This window comes from Schistocerca piceifrons, chromosome 2, assembly GCF_021461385.2.
Source record: "Schistocerca piceifrons isolate TAMUIC-IGC-003096 chromosome 2, iqSchPice1.1, whole genome shotgun sequence".
In the NCBI taxonomy this organism is placed as follows: Eukaryota; Metazoa; Arthropoda; class Insecta; order Orthoptera; family Acrididae; genus Schistocerca; species Schistocerca piceifrons.
In genome coordinates this window covers 655,602,063-655,627,397 of record NC_060139.1, presented here as the reverse complement: position 1 = coordinate 655,627,397, position 25,335 = coordinate 655,602,063, and the positions used below count along the sequence as shown (strand labels likewise).

Here is a 25,335-nt window from a genome sequence, read left to right as displayed (position 1 = left end):
TGTTCTGTCTGTTGACATATCTCTGTATTTGAATACGCATGCCTGTACCAGATTCTTTGGCGCTTCAGTGTAGTAGCGACATCTAACGTTTCTTGAGGGTATTTTCGTTCTGTCGTTGCAACTACAAAAAATGTGTGGGTTTTTTTTCTCGCCAGACGCGTTTCGTATTGAGTTAAAGCATCATCAGTGGTCTCTAATTAAGTTATTTACATTTTGATTTGGTGTAAGGTCGAAAAACAGTTAGTTAACACTTCGTTGGTTTTTATTTGCGGTGATTTCCGCTTGATTTCTCGCTTACATAGGGAAATGCCGTCTGTAATACCGTCAAGTAATGTAAAGCAAATACGGACAATATGGCCACACAAATGAAGACATCTAACATGCCAATGAGACAAACGTAATTTGTAGCCACTGCATCTCAGTTTGTGCCGAACTGCTGCGCTGTTAACAGGATGATTCTGCCGGTAGTATGATCTAGTTTGCACCACATTTTAAATACTGTATGTCCGATGTAGCAAAGCTGATTTTCTGTGTATTTCTTGACGGTCTCACTATGACTTCATTATATTAGGACACGTTGTAAAACAGGTACGTTCTGTCAGATTTTAAACTCATGTTTCCACATCTATGAAAGTAATCTTTTCACTATGTCATATTTTATTATTATGAGATGTAAACTGTCCAGTAGTTGCATTCAGTGCTGTTTTTCCGGGGGAACGCTGGGGGATGCGTACCCCTAAACTTTTTCGTCGAGAAAGTAATTTTTTTACGATGTTGAGAATCTGGAAGAGAGCCAAAGATTTATTTCACGGACTTAATGTTTTTATTTCACTTTTTCGTGTTGGTATTCGCAATACGAACAATACCAGTGTAGTTTTTGGTAGGAAAAGCGATGTCATTGACTGTTTCAAGCATTTCGAAACTGCGGCAAACTTTCCAGACAACTGAACCGCTGGCATCCAGTTCGACAAGCATGTAGTGCCCTCGCCCGCTAGTAGTGGGCGATGGTAGTGATAAACGGATATGCGTACGCTCAAACGCAGAGCTACCGCTAGCTGTCTCTATGGTCCCGCTACCATGACGATGTTGATGACGTCATGGATAAAAGCAGACCGGTAGTATCCCATGCTTCAGTTATAAGTAATTTTCGCTGCATTATATCCAATGTCGGAGTACCCTCAAACTTTTTTTTTTAGAAAAAAAAAGCACTTGTATTTGATTTTCTCATGTTTTTCTGTAGATCTGAAGTTGGTCATCGCGGTCCGAAACCGGTAGTCCAAGGACCAAAAGGTTTTGCGATCATTGACGGAAATAAAAGAAATTTAAAACATTCGTTTCAATAAGAAATTTGTCCTTTTCGTCAGTGGGGTGCTTATTGTTCGCATTTTTCTTCTTCTTCCTTTTCTTTGGTATAGATACTCAGCTCAGCATCGTGGTCCTCCCGCGTAATTCGCACACATTCGACTTACTAAACTTTAACATTTCGCTTGCAGTTTTCGTCAACTTACCTTTCATAGCTGTCACTCCGTCGCCAATACATGTAGTGACTTTGACATTTAGCCGTCGTTGCTGCCCGCCCAGGTATCTTCCGCGATCGTCTTCCATGCTCGCAGTAGGGTGGCAACGTTCACGACTTGGTACTGGAATTTCTCGGTGACAAGAGTTAGTTCACACTACGGCCGGATGGAGGGCACGTACTATATGCCGTATGCAGTCATATAAGAACGTCAGAAAAAAGTGAAATTTCTCTTCGTTGTTATGGAGGTAAGATGCTGAATGTTGGTTACTTTATGACCTTGTGTAATCGACCAATAATTAGTTTGTTATCAGGCTGCATATGTAGTGCGTTGCGAGAATCCATTAAGAACAGGATAAACTGTAGATGCATCAAGGTAGGTAATGGCCAAATATTACATTGTATTTTTGTACGATAGTAAATAACTGTACTGTACAGAAGGTTCAAATTACATCACATATAAACATAGTATACAGAATGAGATTTTCGCTCTGCAGCGGAGATATCCCGAGTTCGAGTCTCGGTTTTAATCTGCCAGGAAGTTTCAAACGTAGTACATATGTACACAAGATAATCGATTATAAAACCAGTTTCTGGCACATCATCATTGTATTTGACTTTCCATATGGAAAGAATATGTCAATAACATATTCACAATGTGAATATTCAGTGTGGCTCTTACTGGTGCTTTTCAAGCATACATTGCTCCTTTATAAGTCATATTCTTCTTCACTTCAACTGCTGACGTAGACCACGCTGTATTTCAGTCTTACTGAAGACGCAATTAACGCCACAGTTTAACAGCCATATATTACACAGAACTTATCTTTGGCACAACCGTTTTTATAGGCTGTTTTTGACTAAACGTAACCCACGAATACACCAGACTTCCAACTACACTTACGTTAATACCCAAAAAATTGACCCATGAGAATACGTAGTCGCCACCAATTATCATACCTAAATATGTGATGCTGACATTTTTTATGCAACCCACTACCATAGTAGTGAGAGCAGAATTATAATGTGTGCAAAGCATCATTGAGTAATTGAGAAATAGGCCTAATACGCAAGAGAGAACAAAATAAGCAATGAACAAAGGATCATTCCATAATGTAAACTCCATTGTTGTTCCAAGGTCGCCTGCTACCCAAGAAAGCGCTGTTATAAATGGTATCATCATTGCTGAGTTATAGAAGAGTAATCCATTCTTCCCGAGATCTGCAATATCTAGTTTCTTCTTCATGATGACTCCATAAGCCGCAGTGAAAAAGTCGTTCAGCAACACCAGGACGTAACTTTCAACGCTGAAAGCCAGATCATTACTGGCAGCTATGACAGCTCCGAATATCATACTGTAGACAGACAGCTGTACGGCCATTGTGGGGCGGGTACCAAACAGATAGAGTTCCCCCAGCATAGTCATGAGAATAGCGAAGCGACGGAGAACCTGTGGGAATCGCAGAACATCGTTAGTAAATAAATATTACATACTTGAAGCGCTCTACTATGATAAACATGTAACAAAGCTGGAGAGCAGACACGAATCTGATGCAGGTCATTTTCAGTTTTGAAGGCTTTGAACGTCACAGAAAATCTTATGGCTATTCTCAAAAGCTGTTTGTTAAAGTGACAGAGGCTTCTTTGCTTTGTATGAGCTATATCGTATGAGTGTAAGTTTTCTTGTTAGTAGCCCCACATTGGGAAGCACATTATGTGTCGAGCTATTTGTTACATTATTCAGTTTCAGAAGATAATGTATATGCTTTACATTTTCTAACAGTAAAAGCTACCCTCGAATGCAGCATTTGTTGTAAATAGAAAAAAATGAAAGGATTAGGTACGCTAGTTACAGATATGTAATTACGAGGTCTATTCGGAAAGTAAGGAACGATAGGTCGCGAAATGGAAACCACAGTGAAAATCAATACTGTTTTATTTCCAACGGTTAGCTACATCTTCCAGCTACTTCTCTACACAGTCGCTGCTCAGATTTAGACATCTGCCGTAGTGTTGTACCAAATTTTCAATTAACTCGTTATAGAAGACAGCCGCCAGTTCCTTTCGACAGTTTTCTACTCTGGACTGCAGCTCGTTGTCTGTGTCAAAATATTGTATTCATAGCCAGCAGTTCATTTGAGCAGAGATGAACCTCAGGGGTAGCCAATTACGGGCTGTATTGTGGGTGATCAAACACTTCCCATCGAAAACACTGCAGGGGCATCTTCATCGCCCCTGCAGAGTGCGGCTGAGAATTGTCATGTAGAACGAACAGTGTGACAGTTATGTTACGTTGATTGTGTAGCTTCACTCGAAATCTTTCGCCAGGCCCTCATACTTGGCGGGAGATGCTAGTTTCTAGCCGTCTATACGTTCTCACTGTGAGCTCAGATCTGAAAAGAGCGACATGATGCGATCGACGGGCGTACTAGACACACTGCCCAACGCATCTGTGCAAAGCCTCATCAGATTTTCACTGTTTTTTTTTTTTTTTTTCATTTCACGACCGATCGTTCCTTACGTTCCGAATAACCCTCGTATATAAGAGAAATAAATGAAAACGAGACGGATGGAAAAAGTAAGTAAATTTTTTTCTGTTTCAAAATTAAAAGCCTTAACTGTTAATATAGTTATTCCAGTGTATGGCAAGACATCAGTGCCTTCATGGAAAAATATTTGCCATTACCTATAGAACTCTGATTGCACACACGTGTGCACTTCATCCTGCAAAGCAAATAGACAGCCAACGAATGTCTTTCTACAGATCTCCAAAAAGTATGGAAGCCACATAGGGAGAAATTGGGACTACGTGGAAGATGTGTGAAGGCTTCCCAGCATACTCTAAACAACCCAGGCAACATGTGGGCGAGCATTATCCTGCAACATAGTGATACCGTTTGGACTTGACGGCGCGCTTCAATTTCTGCGAAGTGTCCATATATCCCTGTGCGTTAACTGAAGCATGCCGTCAAGTCCAAATGCTCTGGACTGTTGACGGACAACTTCATTCTGTTGCAGGATAATGCCCGCTCACATGTTGCCAACGTTATGGGTACGCTGCAAAGGTTTCACTGGGAAGCCCTTACACACCCTCTAAAGCAGTCCCAATCTCTTCCTCGTGCAATTTTTAAATATTTTTGTAGCCTTGGAGAAAGACATTCTTATCCGTCAATTTTTGTCAGACGAGGAGGTGCACGACTGGGTACAATCATGTAAATAATAGATTTCAGCTATCAGTCGTCCTTTTTAAATTTTATTGATAGATCTAGATTTCAGCTAGAAACTAGCCATTCTCAATGCACTATCATTTTTGATCGATGCTTGTAATACCTGTTGGTCAGGCTTCATCCACAGTTCATTTAATAGTATTCATTTAATAGTATTAAATGAACAGTGGATGAAGCCTGACCAACAGGCATTACAAGAATCGATCAAAAATGATAGTGCATTGAGAATGGCTAGTTTCAGGCTGAAATCTAGATCTGCCAATAAAATTTAAAAAGGACGACTGATAGCTGACAACTATTTCTTACAAGTCAATATAACAGTCGCTGCGTGCAACAGCCTTCTGAATGGAAGGTAACGTGATGGGTACAATCATGGTTCCATAGGCGACGACATATATTTTTCCATGAAGGCGCTGCCCGTCTTGTCACACAGTGGGATAAATGAATTAACGGTTATGGTGAATACTTCTGAAATAATAAACAGTTTATTTACTTTTTTCCATTTGTATCAGTTTTATTTGCTGCCTCTTATCACTTAGGGTTATGAGGGAAGGTTGATGAGTCTGCTAAATTTCTAAGAATGAATCGAACATTTTTGTGGCATCTTCATGGTTGGTAAGCATAATTATTTCAAGGATTGTATAAACAATTTCAACACTGCACAGCCTGCAGTTCATTTTGATAGACGTCTGAAACGAGCAGTGTGTCGACTGCGATTGAAAACTTAGAAAACCGAGTTTTATGCTGCTATTAAACATTTTCAGTTGAAGCGTTTGACTCCCACATGAATCAAAACAGAATTGGATGATGTTCACGTGGACTCCGCACCATCATTGAAGACCGTTTAGTTTCGGATTAATGAATTTCGCCGTGGTCAGACAAGCACCGAAGAAAAAGCGGTCTCTGGTCGTCCCAATTGAGGTCAGCTCAAAGGAAACCATTGACAAAATCCATGATATTTTATTGCCATACCGCCGAATAAAAATTCATGAGATTGCTGAGACTGCAGACATCTCAACTCAGCGATTCCATCCTATGCTGCACGGAGAAATGGCTTCGAAGAAGCTGTGTGCGAGATGGGTGCCGCCATTGCTCACAGTCGACACAGCATTTCCATACGATATCTGGCGATGTTTAATCGCAATCCGCAAGACTTCTTTTGTGACTGTTGATGAAACCTGGATCCATCATTACACATCAAACTCAAAACAATGGACAAATTGATGAAAGTATACTGAAGAAGGCAAAGACCATTTCGTCAGCTAGTTAAGGTGATGGCCATTCCTTTTTTTGGGAAAATGCAGAACTATTAAGTGGACCATATTATGCTTCGTTGTTGGATCATTTGAAATTTACATTGGCTGAGAAATGACCAATGCTGGCACGCAAGAAAATGCTCCATCCCACACATCAGCGATAACATTGGCGAATGTACATGAATTGGGATTTGAATAAATTTCTCATCCAATATGTTCACCAGACTTAGCGCCAAGTGACTTCTTCCTGTTCTCCAACTTGAAACTTTGGATTACTGGGAAGAAATTTTTAAGTCAACTGAGGAAGTGATATTTGCAGTCTACGTGTATTCCGCAGAGTTTGACGGAACGTATTTCTCCAATGGGACGAAAAAACTGGAGGATCACTGGACCAACTATGTATCACTCAGAGGAGACTATGTCGAGATATAAGCTGAGATGGTAACGAAACAAACATCCTTGTTGTTGTTGTTTTTTTTTACCAGACTTATCAAACCACCCTCTGGGGCTTCTGAGGACGACTTAGTGATAACAGGATGCATTGAAAAACGGCGGCCATCAGTGGACAGAGCGTCCCTTCAAGTTCAACGCCGTGGCGCTGTTGCAGAGTGTATCGCCTAGGGGCACTCGTATCAGAAAATGTAGACAAATCATCCGATGCGTATTGTCGCATTGCGTTCGATCTCGCCTGCAGATAGGGAACCAAATTAGCACATATCCATAGCGGGCTCCTGTCGTTATAGCTTCCCGAGAAGCAGCAGTTATTTCAGTGAACTGTACGCACAAGCTGACATTGCCGCTTCACAAGCAGTGCACTTGTAATGCGATTTAAAAAGTTAGAGCGATGCTCTATCCATTGACTTGCGTCTATTTTCTATGTGTCTTCTAGTTTTCATGTGCTCATCTTCTTAAAGACTGTAGGTACTTAGGAATAACCCTGTGTAATATAGAGCGAAAAACGCTTAGCAAGAAACTGCGGGTACTGACATATTTCTTCGTGTTAGGAGAATTTTGTGATAAACATTGGGTAAGAAAAACTACTGGATTTACAGTCAAATCAAACTGAATTCCAGGGCCTATACAATTAAAATTTGCTCTTGTACATACGTACTGTAAAATGATAATCTATATACAGTATATTATTGTTTTTTTGGGGGGGGGGCGGGGAAAATAAGTTATTGTTTACCTACATTGAGAATCTAATCGGTGAACAAAGCGGCCACCATCCATGCTTTTTTTGTCTTATTTTCATCTGATAACGTTCCTACATTCATTAACACACCGTTGTTTCAAACTTTTCCCAACGAGAAATAAGGGTAGTTTTTCGGAGCCATGCAAATGGCCTCCTACCTACACCGAAATTCTTCGTTAGAGAATTTCCCCTCTGAACACAATTTTCCTTTAAACAACAAAACTGTACTGGATAAGCAGCGGGAAATTCAGTCGGATATGTTTGTGACGAAGGTTAGTTCACGTCATATTATTAGAGAATTGAAGGCAAGGTAGATTACAAACAACCTATAGCTGTACTCAGTAACACTTCATCAATTCCACTGCAAACATTTTTCAACACTGTGTCGTTTATTTTCTTGAAACGTGCCAAACAGCCTGGATTTGCAGTTCTGCAAGTTCATTAGCTCTTTCCAGTAATAAAGGTCCCGATATCGTAGCGTTCCGAGACACAGCTTGATTGAAACATGCAAGCGACACATATACGCCTTCGTGTTTAGCCGTTCGAAAAATATTTTCTATCTGGCTCGAACATTCTGGCTCAAACATTGCTGTAATGTGCGCTGTATTTTTAATCATCTTCGGCAATGTAAGATTAACAATGCCAAATTGTTGACGCCCGTTTATTTTATTTTATTCTTATTGCTCTTGTGTATGTTCTATATTGGTCGCTTTTAGAGGTTCTTCTACAGTAATTCTTATGATGAAGGTTTGACCTTCGGAACGCGCATATTCTAGTATTTTTTGCTCTGTAAATAGGCACTGAGCCGACAATTTAACATTGACAGTACAGTGAAACACGTTTAACGCGATGAAGTGTAACATTAAAATTAGTTTACACGTAGTACACTATACAGGGTGGTCCATTAATAGTGACTGGGCATAATATCTCACGAAATAAGCGTCAAACGAAAAAACTACAAAGAACGAAACTCGTCTAGCTTGAAGGGGGAAACCAGATGGCGCTGTGGGTGACCCGCTAGATGGCGCTGCCATAGGTCAAACGGTTATCAATTGCGTTTTGTTTAATAGGAACCCCCATTTTTATTACATATTCGTGTAGTACGTAAATAAATATGAATGTTTTAGTTGGACCAATTTTTTCGCTTTGTGATAGATGGCGCTGTAATACTCACAAACGTATAAGTATGTGGTATCACGTAAAAGTCCACCAGAGCGGACGGTATTTGCTTCGTGACACATTACCCGTGTTAAAATGGACCGTTTACCAATTGCGGAAAAGGTCGATATCGTGATGATGCATGGCTATTGTGATCAAAATGCCCAACGGGCGTGTGATATGTAAGCTGCTAGGTATCCTGGACGACATCACCCAAGTGTCCGGACCGTTCGCCGGATAGTTACGTTATTTAAGGAAACAGAAAGTGTTCAGCCACATGTGAAACGTCAATCACGGCCTGCAACAAATGATGATGCCCAAGTAGGTGTTTTAGCTGCTGTCGCGGCTAATCCGCACATCAGTAGCAGACAAATTGCGTGAGAATCGGGAATCCCAAAAACGTCGGTGTTGAGAATGCTACATCGACATCTATTGCACCCGTACCATATTTCTATGGACCAGGAATTGCATGGCGACGACTTTGAACGTCGTGTACAGTTCTGCCACTGGGCACAAGAGAAATTACGGGACGATGACAGATTTTTTACACGCGTTCTATTTAGCCACGAAGCGTCATTCACCAACAGCGGTAACGGAAACCGGCACAATATGCACCATTGGGCAACGGAAAATCCACGATGGCTGCAACAAGTGGAACATCAGCGACCTTGGCGGGTTAATGTATGGTGCGACATTATGGGAGAAAGGATAATTGACCCCATTTTATCGAGGGCAATCTAAATGGTCCATTGTATGCTGATTTCCTACGTAATGTTCTACCGTTGTTACTACAAGATGTTTCACTGCATGACAGAATGGTGATGTACTTCCAACATCATAGATGTCCGGCACATAGCTCGCGTGCGGTTGAAGCGGTATTGAATAGCATATCTGATGACAGGTGGATTGGTCGTCGAAGCACCATACCATGGCCGGCATATTCACCAGATCTGACGTCCCCGGATTTCTTTCTGTGGGGAAAGTTGAAGGATATTTGCTATCGTGATCCACCGACAACGTCTGACAACATGTGTCAGCGCATTGTCAATGCATGTGCGAACATTACGGAAGGCGAACTACTCGTTGTTGAGAGGAATGTCGTTACACGTATTGCCAAATGCATTGAGGTTGACGGACATCATTTTGAGCATTTATTGCATTAATGTAGTATTTACAGGTAATCACGCTGTAACAGCATGCGATCTCAGAAATGATAAGTTCACAAAGGTACATGTATCACATTGGAACAACCGAAATAAAATGTTCAAACTTACCTACGTTCTGTATTTTAATTTAAAAAACCTAACTGTTACCAACTGTTCGTCTAAAATTGTGAGCCATATGTTTGTGACTATTACAGCGCCATCTATCACAAAGGCAAAAAGGCGGTGCAACTAAAACATTCATATTTCTTTACGTACTACACGAATATGTAATAAAAATAGTGGTTCCTATTTTTTAAAAAAACCTAGTTGATATCCGTTTGACCTATGGCACCGCCATCTAGCGGGCCAACCATAGCGCCATCTGGTTTCCCCCTTCAAGCTAGACAAGTTTCCGCCTTTGTAGTTTTTTCGTTTGACGCTTATTTCGTGAGATATTTGCCCCGGTCATGATCAATGGACCACCCTGTATAAACTTGGCGGAGCAAATTGCCCCCCAGAAGTCGCATCCAATGTTAAAGCACTGTGTAGAACTGATGTGAATGAAGTGTAGCATGTCATATTTTTCTGTTTGCTTTCGGAACATGCAGACGAGCAAATATTACTTCAACTATTACATACAGCAAACTGACCATGCCAGTATTCCAGATCTATTCCAAGAAGGCAGAAAATCTTTTCTGCAAATAGAATATGTTGGTATTATCGATAAATTTACTACATGTTGATTCAATAGAGATAAGTTCGTAAATTATCACTGTAACTAAATGAAAAATAAGCAGACTCTTTGAGTAAAGCGTCTCTTGTTCGAATCCATTGCAATTTTTTTGGGCGTAAGAGACACATTCTTATAATCCAAGGATTTGTTGTCTATGAAACCCTCCATTGTATTATGTGAAACACATTTCGATGATGTGCAGCTAATTTCCCACAGAAGACGAGAAGGAATTTTGGTTATTAATAAATGAGTCACTTCTGCTAGAGAATGACATCCCTGGAGTCGAGAAATTAAATCTCCTACCTTTATTTGACACAATACGTGAGAATTTTTCACCCAGATTCATTGATGTTAAACGGTAACAGGCCTCCAGTCTGTCGTGGCGAGTTAGGTGTGCAGGCGCACCATTCATTCTGTGTGCACACGAGCAAGGTCAAATACCAGCACCACATAGTTTCATATCGAGTCACATTATTCGTGCGCCATGCGTCATCGTTAACAGACTATTCGTGACCGCGTCATTACCCTTGTGGAGGAAGCGAACTGGTCAGCTTCGAAGGCCAGGGCGCAGAATGGTGCCACAGAGCGCACTGAGCGATAAAAGATAATCATTATCGAGATACTAGAGAATCCAATAGGCGTGCGGGAACTGGACTTTGGAGTGTAACAACATTCCGGGATAATGAGCTTTTCAACACCTGTCGGCAGAACGCGATGCAGTTGAAGCATGCTACTAAGCTTGCCGTGTCGGTGGGTGCTATAAGGCGCCAGCTTCGGGAAATTACTTAGGAAACATGCTGACATCAAGGAGAGGTTCCGTGATGATCATAGAGACTGTCGATTAGCGTTTGCCGAGGACAGTATAAATCCTGCCTGGAGTGACGTGATATTTTACAACGACTTGGTATTGTCCACAGCTCATGATGGTCTAGTACGAGTGTACAGGTCACATGGTGTCGTTTCGACTCCAAATATGTCCATGAGTCATTGCATAGCGGCGCTATATTTATGGCAATTTGGAGCTGGATGTGTTCCCGTGGACGTGGAATGTTTCACTGGATAGATGGTTGACTCGATGGTACCCAGTACCTTTATTATGAATAAATTTATGGTGCCGCGCGGGATTAGCCGAGCGGTCTGAGGCGCTGCAGTCATGGACTGTGCGGCTGATCCCGGCGGAAGTTCGAGTCCTCTCTCGGCCATGGGTCTGTGTTTGTCCTTAGGATAATTTAGGTTAAGTAGTGTGTCAGCTTAGGGACTGATGACCTTAGCAGTTAAGTCCCATAAGATTTCACACACATTTGAACGTTTTTTGAAATTTATGGTCCCATCAGTATGACAACTATGTACTCTGACGGAGTAATCTGTTTCCAGTAGGACCAGGCCACCTTGCGTACTAGTATGTCAGCGATGGTGCAGGAGCGGTTTGCTAATGATAATGAGAATTGTCTTCTCGGCTGGTCTCCTTCCGCACCAGACGTAAGGCCTGTTGCAACCGTATGGGCAGAGATGAAACGGACGAAGCGAGAAAATTGGCCTTACAACACGTCGAAGCCGGTGATACCTTCTACAACTTCACTGTTGCTGCCTGGGAGGAGGTGGCAGAAAATGAGAGATTCATCACCCACCTCACAGACTCCCTTCCTCGTAGGCTACAGGCAGTCACTGAAGTTGAAGACATTTGGACGGAATACTGAATGGTGAAAGAACCACACGCTGTGGCCTATTGAGCGCCGAAAATATCTTAATAAGAATCATGAACTGTCCATTGTGTTAATTTCGTGATTTTTACTAATTAAAGAGAGTAATTAAGTAACGCAAAAACTTGCGCTGGGCCATGTATGAACCAAACCTTGACGCCAGGTACCTAAGGACGCGACGCAGTTTTCTTGCCAGTTTTTAGAGGATGTGTTCTTATACTAAGTGTCAACAAGGTGTTAATCCTTCTACTACACACATAATTCAAACGTTTCTTTACTTTTATGAACAGATCTGTACACCATGTAATGTGATTGGCTCCTTTGTAATATGGAGGCAATTAAAGTTTCAGCCACGGCCATTTTTTGCGCTGTATGTGAAAGAGGAAATTTTAGCAGGAAATTAAGTTGTCATAGGGTAATAAAATTTGGCATGATCTGAAATGCAATTTTTATTTTATTTTTGACGCATGTATTGTTTAACACGACATTTTTTTAACACGAAAATATTTCGATGCTCAGTTTAGTATTCACTGTATATCTCTTTGTGTTAAATAACAGATCAGTTATGGCACAGCAGATGTTCACAGATGCTGGCCGCGCAATAAAAGTCGCCGACACACAGCTTCCCCGCTTTGGAAAAGAGCTCTAATGCCCATTTGTTCAGGGAAGCAAATTCATAAATGTGACAATAATTTTAACAAGAAAGGAGAAAAGCACCAGACCAAAAAAAAATCTGAATTTACATGTTGCAACAAACGACCGTTGCAAGTGACAGTGGAGGTGCTACAGCGACAGTAACCGGGAAAACGCCGTTCGTGAACGTTAGTGCAAGCGGTATGAAGCTGCTTTTACACGAGCGACTTGCTTGTCTCAGTCGACGACTCGTGAATTGAGTCTACTGCAGCACTAGTGGTGTTTTATTCCTGTACTGACTGTCACTTGTCACGAGTGGTACTTTCCTTTCACACTTCAGCGCCGAATCTGTGTTTGTTGTGAGATGTGTGCTGTGCGATTTGACCATTGTTTTTACGAAAAAATCGAAATATGCTAACAAAATGTAGGAACAAGCAATAATTATATGATTTATTAATGATCAAAGCAAAATTCGAAGTAAATGTTCTTGACAAAATTCATACGGCAAATTCTTCACAAATCTGAGAACTGAAAGAATAGGACAAATGTAGCCCAAATATACAATTGAAAAGAATTAGAGGAACACTGCGTCAATGTCCGGCGTGTTAAACCTACTTCGAGACAGGCTGGGTCATATTGCACTGCTTGAGGCCTTCGCTTTCAATGTATGCAACAACTAAAGTCATTCGCCATGTATCGGCTGCGTTATGCATCACAATATCAGCTGACCCCTCAGAAGGAAGCGAGTACTGGTGTGCCAGTATTGTGATGCACACAGACGATGTTTGTCGTTTGTAGACGTTGTATTCAACTATGTGTAAGGCGCCACTGGGGTGTGTCTCTAGACAATCTGTTACGCCACTGACATGCACTGAGTAGCCTCTCTCAAGGTGCTAGTCCGCCAGTACGGTCCAGGTGTACGTAAAGGAATTCAGCGCAAGGGGACGGAAGGAAAGGGGCCCCGACTCGTGGACAGTAGTTGTGGGTCCTGATTCAACTTTACTAATTACAGAGTAGTGACGGGGTGTAACAGCTACTGTAATGAAACACGGGCTAAAAATTATGTACATTTATTGTTATGATTGCAGTACCTGCTCAGAAAAAGCAAGTGTCAAATACTCATTTTGGGAAAATGACTACATGTACACATATGAGCGTGTGGTAACTGTGGATCTTCATAAGAAAAGGCCTGGAAAAGTTCTCATAAAATAGACCGAACGAACAAGAAATCATTTTAAATAACTGCTAATCGCCGAGTTGAGGTGTTGCTAATGATTGCATCGGAAGGTTAGTGAGTAAGTAGAAATAGAACCCCAAGGGGTAAAATCACGGCTGAAAGGTACCCCACACAGTGACTGACTGATAAACCTGAACCAACACGTTTATCATCTCGTACGAATTTCCTACGCCGTTGCTGCGATACACGTTGCGCGGGACGGGGCGCGGTGAGACTGCAGATGGGGTCGGACGCTATCACGGTGCGGCCCATCTGCTCTAGAATTGCCTTCCTCTCGGCGCCGCTCGACGACCAAGTCCGTCTACTATGGTTCCCGACAAAGAAGTGTTTTCTGTGACTCTCGGCGAAGAAGTGTGTACTATGGCTCCCAGCGAGGAAGTGTCCACTGTGGCTCCCAGTGAGGAAGTGTCTCATAGTTTCCTCTCCCGTTCCTTCTCGGTGTGAGCCCGCCAAAACTGCCATATTGGCCAATCTGAGGTCGCGCGCTTTATTCCGCCAATCCGACACTTCCTAACAATTTTGTTCTGGGAGGTTTGGGCGTCCAGGTCTAGGAAGAACCTGAACGCGACCAATCTGAACTGCTCTTTCCAGCAACTTGCGAGTATGACCCTATGGCACATCGCTGTTCCCAAAGATCCGGATTTCCAACCTATCAAATGAAGTCCCATCAAAAGCTTTCCGTAAATTTGTCTTCTCAATGTTTTCGCTCATGGCGTCTGCGACCCATCGGCACCAAACAAAAGGCTCACCTGTGGAGGCGCCCCGTGGCTGTTGCACAATATTGCGTTGTTATCGCATGGGACATGCCACATGACTGGTTGGTCTGTCATTCAGAGAAACCTTTGAATTAATGTCTGACAACTGGCAAAGGCAGGGCTAGTTCGCTGAACTCAACAAGCAAACGTATTCTCTCCTGAGCATGGCTAATTTTGTCAAATACTCGTGCCGCCCTCTGCCGCGGTGAATGTGTGAGCGGGTTGCCGCGTAATACATGTCTGACTTTATAGGTAAGTAAAATCTTTTCTTTTGATAGAATAAATATAGTATGACAATACTGGGGCCGGCGTTATCTCCAGCGCGCGTCCAGTCAGCTGCCTCGTCCGGTGAAGGTAGGTCAAGGCGAACGGAAATTGCAAGGGCTATGTTTTCACTGCCTGCCAACTACCACAGTGAATTCGGCATGCACTTTAGAATTACGAGAAGTCAAAGGAAATATTCTACAATCAGCGTCCTCTCCCAAGATAATACCGCTCTTTTCCATATACGTCGGAATTTATTGATTAATTAAACCTATCTTATCAATCGATTAAATGTGCTGAGTAAAATGGAGAATGAAATACGAGGCTGACTACAGCTTGGTGCGTTTCGCAAGCACACGTGCAGAGTGACATTTTAATCCAGTGACAGTTGCAATGGCAGTCTGTTTGATCCAAGAAGGATGGACATTCCTCCCTGTTGCTACTGATGCCAAGCCTCTCCTTGTGGCACGGACTCGCTACATAGAGACAGGTCAGTACAAAAGGCGAGTTGCACGAAGTCGCTGATGCTCAACAACCCCCGTGAAGGACGGTATCTGGCCATCACTGAGTTGCAGCGTATTACGGATACTACCAGAGCACTGCAACACGATCCCAGAAGGGGTACGGAGCCGCTGTGTCCAATCAGACTGTGAGTAACGGGTTACGAGAAACGATCCAGACGTCCTGTTCGAGTAACCCACTTGCCACGACAACATCTAGCAGTTCGCCTACAGTTCTGCCTTTCCTTTGTCAACTGCTAACATCGTCAGTGGCGAAAGGTGTTCATCACAGACAAGTTCAGATTTGCTCTGACGTAAGCTTCGTGTGTGGGGACGCCATGGTGAGTAGTACCTACCAACGGTTGCCCAAGAAATCTACAGATTTGGCTCAGGTTCCGCGTTGGTGTGCGGAGGCGTGAGTGTTGATGCCATATGGATGGCCTCGAATTCCTTCTCATGTACGATAATGCCAGGGTCCATGTGGCGACTTGCGAAGCCTGAACATTGAAGTAATGGAGTGGACAGCGGTCAGTCCCGACCTAAATCCCACCGAGCATGTGTGGTTCATGCTTGACAGACGTGCTAGTGGTCATACTGTTCCACCATAGACTCTCCGAGAACTCTCAAAGGCTCTCATTGAAGAATGGAAATGGATACCAGCGTAGACTTATACGGTGTGTGTCACATTGGTGTCAGGCGGTGATAAATGGTCATGGAGAGCATATTAAGCTCTCTAAGTTCAATGAAAAGTGATTGTTTACACTATGTTTTCGGCACCTGCGGACATCTCAGTTCTCATTACGTAAATGAATTTGGAACGATGATTACCTGTCATGTACTTAATTTGTGAAAGATAAAGGTATAATTTGGTAACATACTAAGTCCTCAATTATTGTCCAATGGAGTATAGCAGATGGCCAAGTTTATGTTCTCCAAATTATTCGGAACAGCGTACTTAAAAACACCTATGTTTATCGGCTCGAGAAAATATATACTTAACAAATATATCAAAAATATTTAGAGGGCAGTAATAAATGCTTCATCTTTTGTATCTCGTTTTATTTCTAAGTGCCAAACAACAATGAAAATTATTTATCTCATTAAACAGATCTGAATTTTTCACTGTTGAAACTATTTTGATTAAAACGTGTATCTGTTTAAGTTATTACTTACACATAGTGTAGGCGTTTCTTTTGTCCAGGTACTGTAAAACGTGAGTACATTTTCGTATCTAGATATTTCGTTTCTCTTGGGGGAGAAGACTAGTAGGAAAAAACCCAGGCACTCGCGAAACTTTTTCAGTGACCCGAGAAAACGGAGCTACAAACAAAATAAAGATTAAAGAGAAACAACAGCACAAAATCCATTACTATAATAGGACTGAGCTCAGCGAGGAAAGGTTAAATTGCGATATCAGCAGACGACGCTACAGCCTCCTGTTTCTATGCATGCGCTGACAGGGTACAGCACACTCAAGATCTTAGAATAATATACACGGCGCAGTAAACTGATCATTGGTGTCACTGACCCACTTGTGATGTAGCTGGAGGCAGATTCACACAAACATGTATCGCGAATCCACAACGAGTAGTCCATTTTGGCCAGAAAGTCGCTTATGCATAGGAGGTTCAAGTTTGTTCACGAAGTCCTGACCAAGCTGCCAGGGGCAGGGAGTGGAGGAAACAAGCTTCAGCTAACCAAAACCCTACCCACAGACAGCCACGGGTGAGTGGCGGTGCGGAGGCAACAAGCTGCGCTTTCCTCACGAAGTGCTGCTAGAAAGTTTTCTTTCTTTTTGTGTGTGCCTGTCGACGTCTCAGCGCTTCCGCTTTTCGTGAGTGGTTGCCTATAATCCAAAGATATGAAGATAAACTACCCTAGTTTTTGCTACGTATGTTCATTATGTGCATATTTAGTTATACAGCACACATCCAACCTAAAATCCAATTCTTCCCACACTTTGGTTGAAGTCCAGAGTAACTGAAGCAATAGCCTCTTCTGTTCTGCTGTTCTGTGTCTCAACTCTGGCAAATCATTAGGTAGTGGCGGAAAGTAGACGCGATCTTGTATAAAGCCCCAAAGGAAAAAGATTTGCTTGGCATGAGGTAAGGTGAACACGGAGTCCAGACGGAAAGGTTGCTATTGTTCTGACCATTACAACCAGTCCAGCGGTCAGGGATTTCGACTTTCAACCACTCCTGTACAAAGAGGTGCCACTGCGGAGGGGCTCATGTTGTCCCCAAATAAAGTCTTCGGGTTAACTTTCTAATTGGAGAAACAGACATTATTGCAGCACATCCAGATAAGCCACTCGCGTTGTGGCAGCTTCAGCAAAAAATAAAAAAAGTCCATACACTTGACGTCTGGGCCCGGCACAGAAAACGTTTAATTTTGGGGAATCTCTTTGACACTGAACAGATTCATGAAGATGATCTGGCCCCCAGATAGGAACATTATGGGTATTTACCACTTAGATCAAAAGTTGCTTTATCACTGAACACCACATGATGAAGAAAGCCATCTTTTCACTTTCAAAGTTATAATGCACACCATAGTCATCTGGCTTTAAAGCATGTACCAACTGTATAACCTGTATAGATAGATGCAAGTGTAGACATTGTCTTAAAGCCTTCCCCACTGTTGTCTTTGGCAACTGAAGTTCAAAACGTGCTTTCCGTATAGGCTTGCTACAACTATGAAGGTAAGATAATCTGACACAGTCGACATCCTCTTCAGATACGTCTGATTGTCCCGTAATTTTACCTTCACACACACTTCCGTTCCTTTCGAATGCCATCGGTTGGTGCTTTTGCTTCATAGGGAATCACAATTAAACTATAAAAGAAATGCTTGTTGAACTGAAATTACAGATTCACTCTTAGTAAACTACTTATCGCAAAAAAAACTTTACACTCAGGAGCCGCCATTTTACGTGTGTGGCGCTGCAGTTGGGAAAACAACAAAACATTACTCGTGCAGGCGCTTCTCTAAAACTGCTTCAGCTACTCTGTAGTTGTGAACTTGAAGAAACACTCTAAAAAGCTAACAACTGATACTATTTAACTTTATAACTGGGACATTCTTTTATGAACACCATATACTTTGTCGGGACTCCATTAGCTGCTTTCATATTATGGCTGCTTTTGTTTCAACAAAGCATAAATTATCTACCTTTGACCACAAGCAGATTAATAGAAATTATCTTTTACAAAGGTAATTGCGAAAAAAAAGTCTTGTCATCATACAATAAACATGAAATAAAATAATAATGTGCTCATTGTACTAATTATTATCCCTGGGCTCTTTCCTGGGTTTTAATTATTACTTTGAGACAAACGGAGTATTTTTAGTGATTACAATGTTTTTGTTTCTACAGTGTCTCTATTTCACAATACAAGAAGCAGACACTGTCAGTGACGATTGCAGCTGTGGTGAAAATTACGAAATACACTCCTGGAAATGGAAAAAAGAACACATTGACACCGGTGTGTCAGACCCACCATACTTGCTCCGGACACTGCGAGAGGGCTGTACAAGCAATGATCACACGCACGGCACAGCGGACACACCAGGAACCGCGGTGTTGGCCGTCGAATGGCGCTAGCTGCGCAGCATTTGTGCACCGCCGCCGTCAGTGTCAGCCAGTTTGCCGTGGCATACGGAGCTCCATCGCAGTCTTTAACACCGGTAGCATGCCGCGACAGCGTGGACGTGAACCATATGTGCAGTTGACTGACTTTGAGCGAGGGCGTATGGTGGGCATGCGGGAGGTCGGGTGGACGTACCGCCGAATTGCTCAACACGTGGGGCGTGAGGTCTCCACAGTACATCGATGTTGTCGCCAGTGGTCGGCGGAAGGTGCACGTGCCCGTCGAACTGGGACCGGATCGCAGCGACGCACGGATGCACGCCAAGACCGTAGGATCCTACGCAGTGCCGTAGGGGACCGCACCGCCACTTCCCAGCAAATTGGGGACACTGTTGCTCCTGGGGTATCGGCGAGGACCATTCGCAACCGTCTCCATGAAGCTGGGCTACGGTCCTGCACACCGTTAGGCCGTCTTCCGCTCACGCCCCAACATCGTGCAGCCCGCCTCCAGTGGTGTCGCGACAGGCGTGAATGGAGGGACGAATGGAGACGTGTCGTCTTCAGCGATGAGAGTCGCTTCTGCCTTGGTGCCAATGATGGTCGTATGCGTGTTTGGCGCCGTGCAGGTGAGCGCCACAATCAGGACTGCATACGACCGAGACACACAGGGCCAACACCCGGTATCATGGTGTGGGGAGCTATCTCCTACACTGGCCGTACACCACTGGTGATCGTCGAGGGGACACTGAATAGTGCACGGTACCTCCAAACCGTCATCGAACCCATCGTTCTACCATTCCTAGACCGGCAAGGGAACTTGCTGTTCCAACAGGACAATGCACGTCCGCATGTATCCCGTGCCACCCAACGTGCTCTAGAAGGTGTAAGTCAACTACCCTGGCCAGCAAGATCTCCGGATCTGTCCCCCATTGAGCATGTTTGGGACTGGATGAAGCGTCGTCTCATGCGGTCTGCACGTCCAGCACGAACGCTAGTCCAACTGAGGCGCCAGGTGGAAATGGCATGGCAAGCCGTTCCACAGGACTACATACAGCATCTCTACGATCGCCTCCATGGGAGAATAGCAGCCTGCATTGCTGCGAAAGGTGGATATACACTGTACTAGTGCCGACATTGTGCATGCTCTGTTGCCTGTGTCTATGTGCCTGTGGTTCTGTCAGTGTGATCATGTGATGTATCTGACCCCAGGAATGTGTCAATAAAGTTTCCCCTTCCTGGGACAATGAATTCACGGTGTTCTTATTTCAATTTCCAGGAGTGTAGATTCGCATTTGCGACCATGCATTGACGTCCGACGGAACGTGTCCCGGACCGGGACTCGAAACCGGATTTCCCGCTCTGCGAGCGGTCGCCTCAACAACTTCGGCCACCCGAGCATGCCCCTAAACTTCCGTATGTCACGTAGTCCCCACTGTTATTCTCGCACAGTTGTGATCCCCGCACAGGGAGACAAATAATTTATGGTCATTTTAGCCCGTACAGGCAAGGACATATCATTAATGGTTACAATGTCTGCGTTTATACAGTGTCTATATCTTCACAATACAATGTCCTTCAGGAGAGCATGCGTGCATGAATGCGAATCTATTTCGTAATGCTGTCTTTACATCGGACTGGCCAGCTCGTTTTCTTCGTTTCACCAACTATCCACAAGTAATGTTTAGTTTAGCAATGTTCGCAAACCTCTTTGCTCTGCTGAGTAGTGAAGTTTGATTCGTTTCTTTAAATGGTGCCCCCATTGCACTATTACCACAGACACTGTAGGCCAGTAACATCCGACTATGATGCTTGGAGGCCCTCTTGGGATGTCATTATCTGGAGACTTCCTATGTCTCCATCTGCAGGAAGCTTGGTGTTTTCTCTCAAACAGTCTTTACGCTTGGTGTGAAAGCGAACGTGGACATGGAGCTTTGTCAGCGTTTAGTTTTGAGACGTCACAACATGGAATTACACGTTGCAGAACATTCCGAAGGGCAGAATATGTGTCACATATTTACTTCATGGAGAGGAACGTGACCAGTGAGATACAAGATCCGTAATCTTCGTCACAAGCAGAACTTGCCGTACTGGATTGCGTCGTTTGCGCTTGAAGCCAGTGTTTGGTGGTTTTTATGTAATCACTCACATGTTATGAGTAAAAAGTGAAACAACCAGAAGATACGGTCGAATGTCAATGTAACTAAGTACACGTACATCATCGGCGGTATGTAACTAATCAGAGACGGAATTCGTTGTGATGCGTAGCACGACCACTAGAATGCATTACTGTTGTTCTTGTTTATTGTTATTAACAGCTCTGCTACGGTATACAGGGTGTTTTGAAATCCGCGTCACAAACTTGTAGGACTTGTAACCGAGCTGGGTAGCGCAGTGGTTAGTACACTGGACTCGCATTCGGGAAGACGACGGTTCAAACCTGCGTCCGGGCATCCTGATTTAGGTTTTCCATGATTTCCCTAAATCGCTTAAGGCAAATGTCGGGATGGTTCCTTCGAAAGGACACGGCCGCTTTCCTTCTCCATCCTTCCCTGGTTCGAGCTTGTGCTCCGCCTCCAATGACCTCGTTCTTGACGGGACGGTAAACACTGATCTCCTCCTCCTCCCTCTCCAGGACTTCTAGAGAGTAATGAGTACATAATATTTTGGATAGGGACCCATGTGCAGAAACGTCAACGAACGACGCTACAGAGCGTCAAAGTTATAGGGACAGGCGCCTGTAAATGTGTGTATAAACAGGGGGATTCCTTGATGGTATTATAGACTGTTTAGGATGTTGAAGAACGATAAATGTATCCATTTGAGATAAAAGGCCCTGTACCAGAAACGAACGAGTTGAAAGTTGTAAGCGCAAACCGTTGTGGTACTTTTGACAGTATGTAATTGTATTGTTGTTGCTAATATTGTAACGTAGAGAATTTTCAGAGGTGGTAGTAAGGAGGAAAACAAGGAAAAAATGTCCAGTAAACATGGACTCTAAACAGCGGAAGTGAGGACCCATAAAGCACGTGTTCATCTTCGTTACTGTGAAGCACTTCTCTATTGAACAAATGCTCTTAGCTCTTCAGTACGCACTGTAGAGCTCTTTTTTAATAGACATTTTGTTCTTCTTTTGGTCCATACTGTCACCTCTGAATGTAGCCTACCCTGCAATCTTAGCAACAACAGTACCAGTACGTGTATTCCACTGCCAGAGGTATGAGAACGGTTTTCGCAAGTAACTTTCTAGTCTTTCGTTTCCGGTACAGGGACACTTACATCAAACTGATACATTTATCCTTCTCCATCATCCTAGACAGTTTGTAACGTCATCAATAGATTGTACATACATTTACAGGCGCTGGAACCTATAGCTTTGGCACTCTGTACCGTCGTCGTATGACATTTCCGGACATGGGTTCCTATTCAAAATATTATGTACTCATTATTCTCCACAAGTCCTAGAAGCCTGGTAACAGGAATTTCCGAACATCCCTGTATAAGAGGCGTGAACGCTGTCAAATACTGGATGATCACTGTGAAGGACACGGTGACGTCGTGTTTTGTTGTGAGACAGCGTTATCAGAACGTGGCAGAGATTGGAAACGTACCTTATTGTGGATCTCCATTCGGCCGGCTGGCCGAATCATGCCGTATCGAGATTTTTGGGACATTCAGATGCGACAGTGGCCGCATGTTGGCCTTCTTGGGAACGTGGGGGCAGTCATACTCGTCGTTACCACACGTGACCACCATAAGGGAGGATCACCTTATTGTGCGCCGCCTACATCCTAACCCCGTCAAATCGACGCCTGCATCCGAGAACAAGTAACGGCAATCCTGCAACGTACCGTGTCATTCCGAACCACTGGCAGAGCGGCTGGACCAGGGAATTACTGTCCCAAGCGTAGGCTGCCATTTATAGCACAAACGGCTACATTTGGAGTGGTGCTGTGACCGGGAAGTGTGCGCTGCTGACGAATGGCGTCGCATTGTGTTCAGCGATGAATGACTCCGCACTACACAAGATGATTATCGTTGGCGGCGATCTGAGAAGAGATCCTAGTCTTTCAATGTTTTGCAGAGGCACTGCGGCGTTACTCCTGGTGCCATGGTGTGGAGAGCCATCGGCTGTGACTCCAGGTCACGCCTGGTAGTGATTGAGCGAATTCGGAAGGTAGGTCGCGGACTTCTTGCATCCTTCTGTGTTACCTCTTCTACGACAGTTTCGTGGTGCCGTTTTTCAACAGGACAATGCTCTTTCACACATGGCACATGTCTCTGTGAACTGTCTGCGTGATGATGTGATGGCCGGCCGGTGTGGCCGTGCGGTTCTAGGCGCTTCAGTCTGGAACCGCGTGACCGCTACGGTCGCAGGTTCGAATCCTGCCTCGGGCATGGATGTGTGTGATATCCTTAGGCTAGTAAGGTTTAAGTAGTTCTAAGTTCTAGGGGACTGATGACCTCAGATGTTAAGTCCCATAGTGCTCAGAACCATTTTTCTTTGATGGTGTGATAACGAGGTACTCACGTTGGCCAGCAAGATCTCCAGATCAGTAACAGGTAGAACACGTATGGGACCAGCTCTGACGTCACGTCCCAGTCGGATCAGTGCATGGGCCAGAGAGGGTGCAACGTCATACCGAGAAGTTGGCTCATATTGGCAAGATCTTTGGAAAACTGACTCGATATTGTAAATATCACATACCCTCTCAACAAATGAAGTTTCATTTCGTTTCCTCCCCCCCCCCCCCTCCTCTCTTCTGGTTGCTTCATCTTTTTTTTTTTTTTCAGGCAGAGTATTAAGCCGTTTCAAAGGCATTAACCCATGCAGGGTATCGCGAAAAATCGTCGCTTTGGTGCGGTTTGTTATGACAAAATGACGGGAAACGAGTTTTCGGTGGTTATAGGCTTTTCGTATTTAGTAGTTTTCGTATTATACCTGCTTCCGTGTTACGAAAGCATGACATTTTAAAATACCTAAGCACCGAAGATTTATCAAAAACTAGTCCTTTTGATACAGCCTGGAACCGCACTGCGACTACGGTCGCAGGTTCGAATCCTGCCCCGGGCATGGCTGTGTGTAATGTACTTAGGTTAGTTAGGTTTAAGTAGGGATTTATGACCTCAGATGTTAAGTCCCATAGTGCTTAGAGTCATTTGAACCATTTTTTGGTACAGTCTGTTATTTTTGAATCAGTTGGTTGGAAAATAAATTTTTCAGGTGACATAAAAAACTACTTGTTTTTTTAATAAAACCACCTTTCCTTGCCGCAACAGCCATAAAAGCCGGTTTTATTTACAAAACAAGTATTTTTGTGCTTGCTGCGGAGGATGGCCACGCGAACAAATTTGTGACATAACAAACTGTTTTACTACAAAACTAGTTTAAGCATCGTGACGTGAAGTTGCCACTTAGCATTTGGCCCCAGAGTGAAACAATGTACACCATTACAACATAATTTAGCCATAGACTGCGGTGGGTAATCGAGCCTGAATGTACTGGAGATGGCCCCTTTCCGAACATGTGATGTTGATGAGCAACTAGCGTCCTGTTCGCAGCGGAAGAACTGTGTTATGCAAGTTTATATTATTCCTCACAGTAGCAAAAGAGTGTGTTATGAGCATACAGGTTTATTCATATTGTACCCAAAATACAACCACAAGCAAAATACAGCAAAGTAGACGATAGTGGGTATGTTTCATCTTTATCTTGTCCATCCTTCGCTGGCCACTGGCAGATACTGTTATAAAATAGCTCGTCAGGTATGTACCACAGAATTTTCATTACATTCTCTCTCTTCTTCTTTTTTGTTGGAACAGATTCACCGTACACTCATTTATATGGACATGGCCCCTTCTCTAACCCAGTACCTTTCTAACGAACACAACTCTTGATGGGACGTAACCCCGTGTTATATCAAACGATGCGTTCAGATATAAAGATCAGTTATCTCTGGTCGACTCATAGATTCTGTTAAATGTCAGATAATAACATACATGCGGTTAAAGTCTTTAGTCTTTGGGAAACCAAAAGATACAAATGTAGATCCATATAACGTGTGTTAGCTGTAGTGTAACAGATAGAAATACAGCCTCTGAAGTGAAAGGCTGCAGTTTTGCACCCTGCTATCTGCTAATATTTTTTAATGTTTTCTTTATGATTGTGAGGCTTTAATTTAATAGAACGTACATTTTTAATAGAACGTAATGTACACACTACGATAGCTAACGTACAGTAGCTATTCTATGCTCGTCCAATTTCGTAAACGAATTGTATGGTTTGCGGGTCAGATATAGCCTGTAACTATCACTGCGGTCGCAAATAAGATTGTGGAGCACGTTCCGTGTGATCAACCAGCTTGTTTCTGAGCGTGAACCGGCCATAGTGAAAACCACTTTCAGCGTGTTTCACGTTCAAAAACACGTCCAG

General features: G+C 43.4%; 1 protein-coding gene across 1 annotated transcript in view; it reads right to left on the bottom strand.

Moving 5' to 3' along the window:
- Nucleotides 1–2,327: 2,327 nt before the first annotated feature.
- The window catches only part of LOC124775707 (UDP-sugar transporter UST74c-like), a 50,025-nt gene continuing 27,017 nt past the window's right edge, over nt 2,328–25,335 (bottom strand). Inside the window, exon 4 of the mRNA XM_047250535.1 lies at nt 2,328–2,966. Coding sequence (XP_047106491.1) covers nt 2,328–2,966 — 639 coding nt within the window. The remainder of the gene's footprint in view (nt 2,967–25,335) is intronic.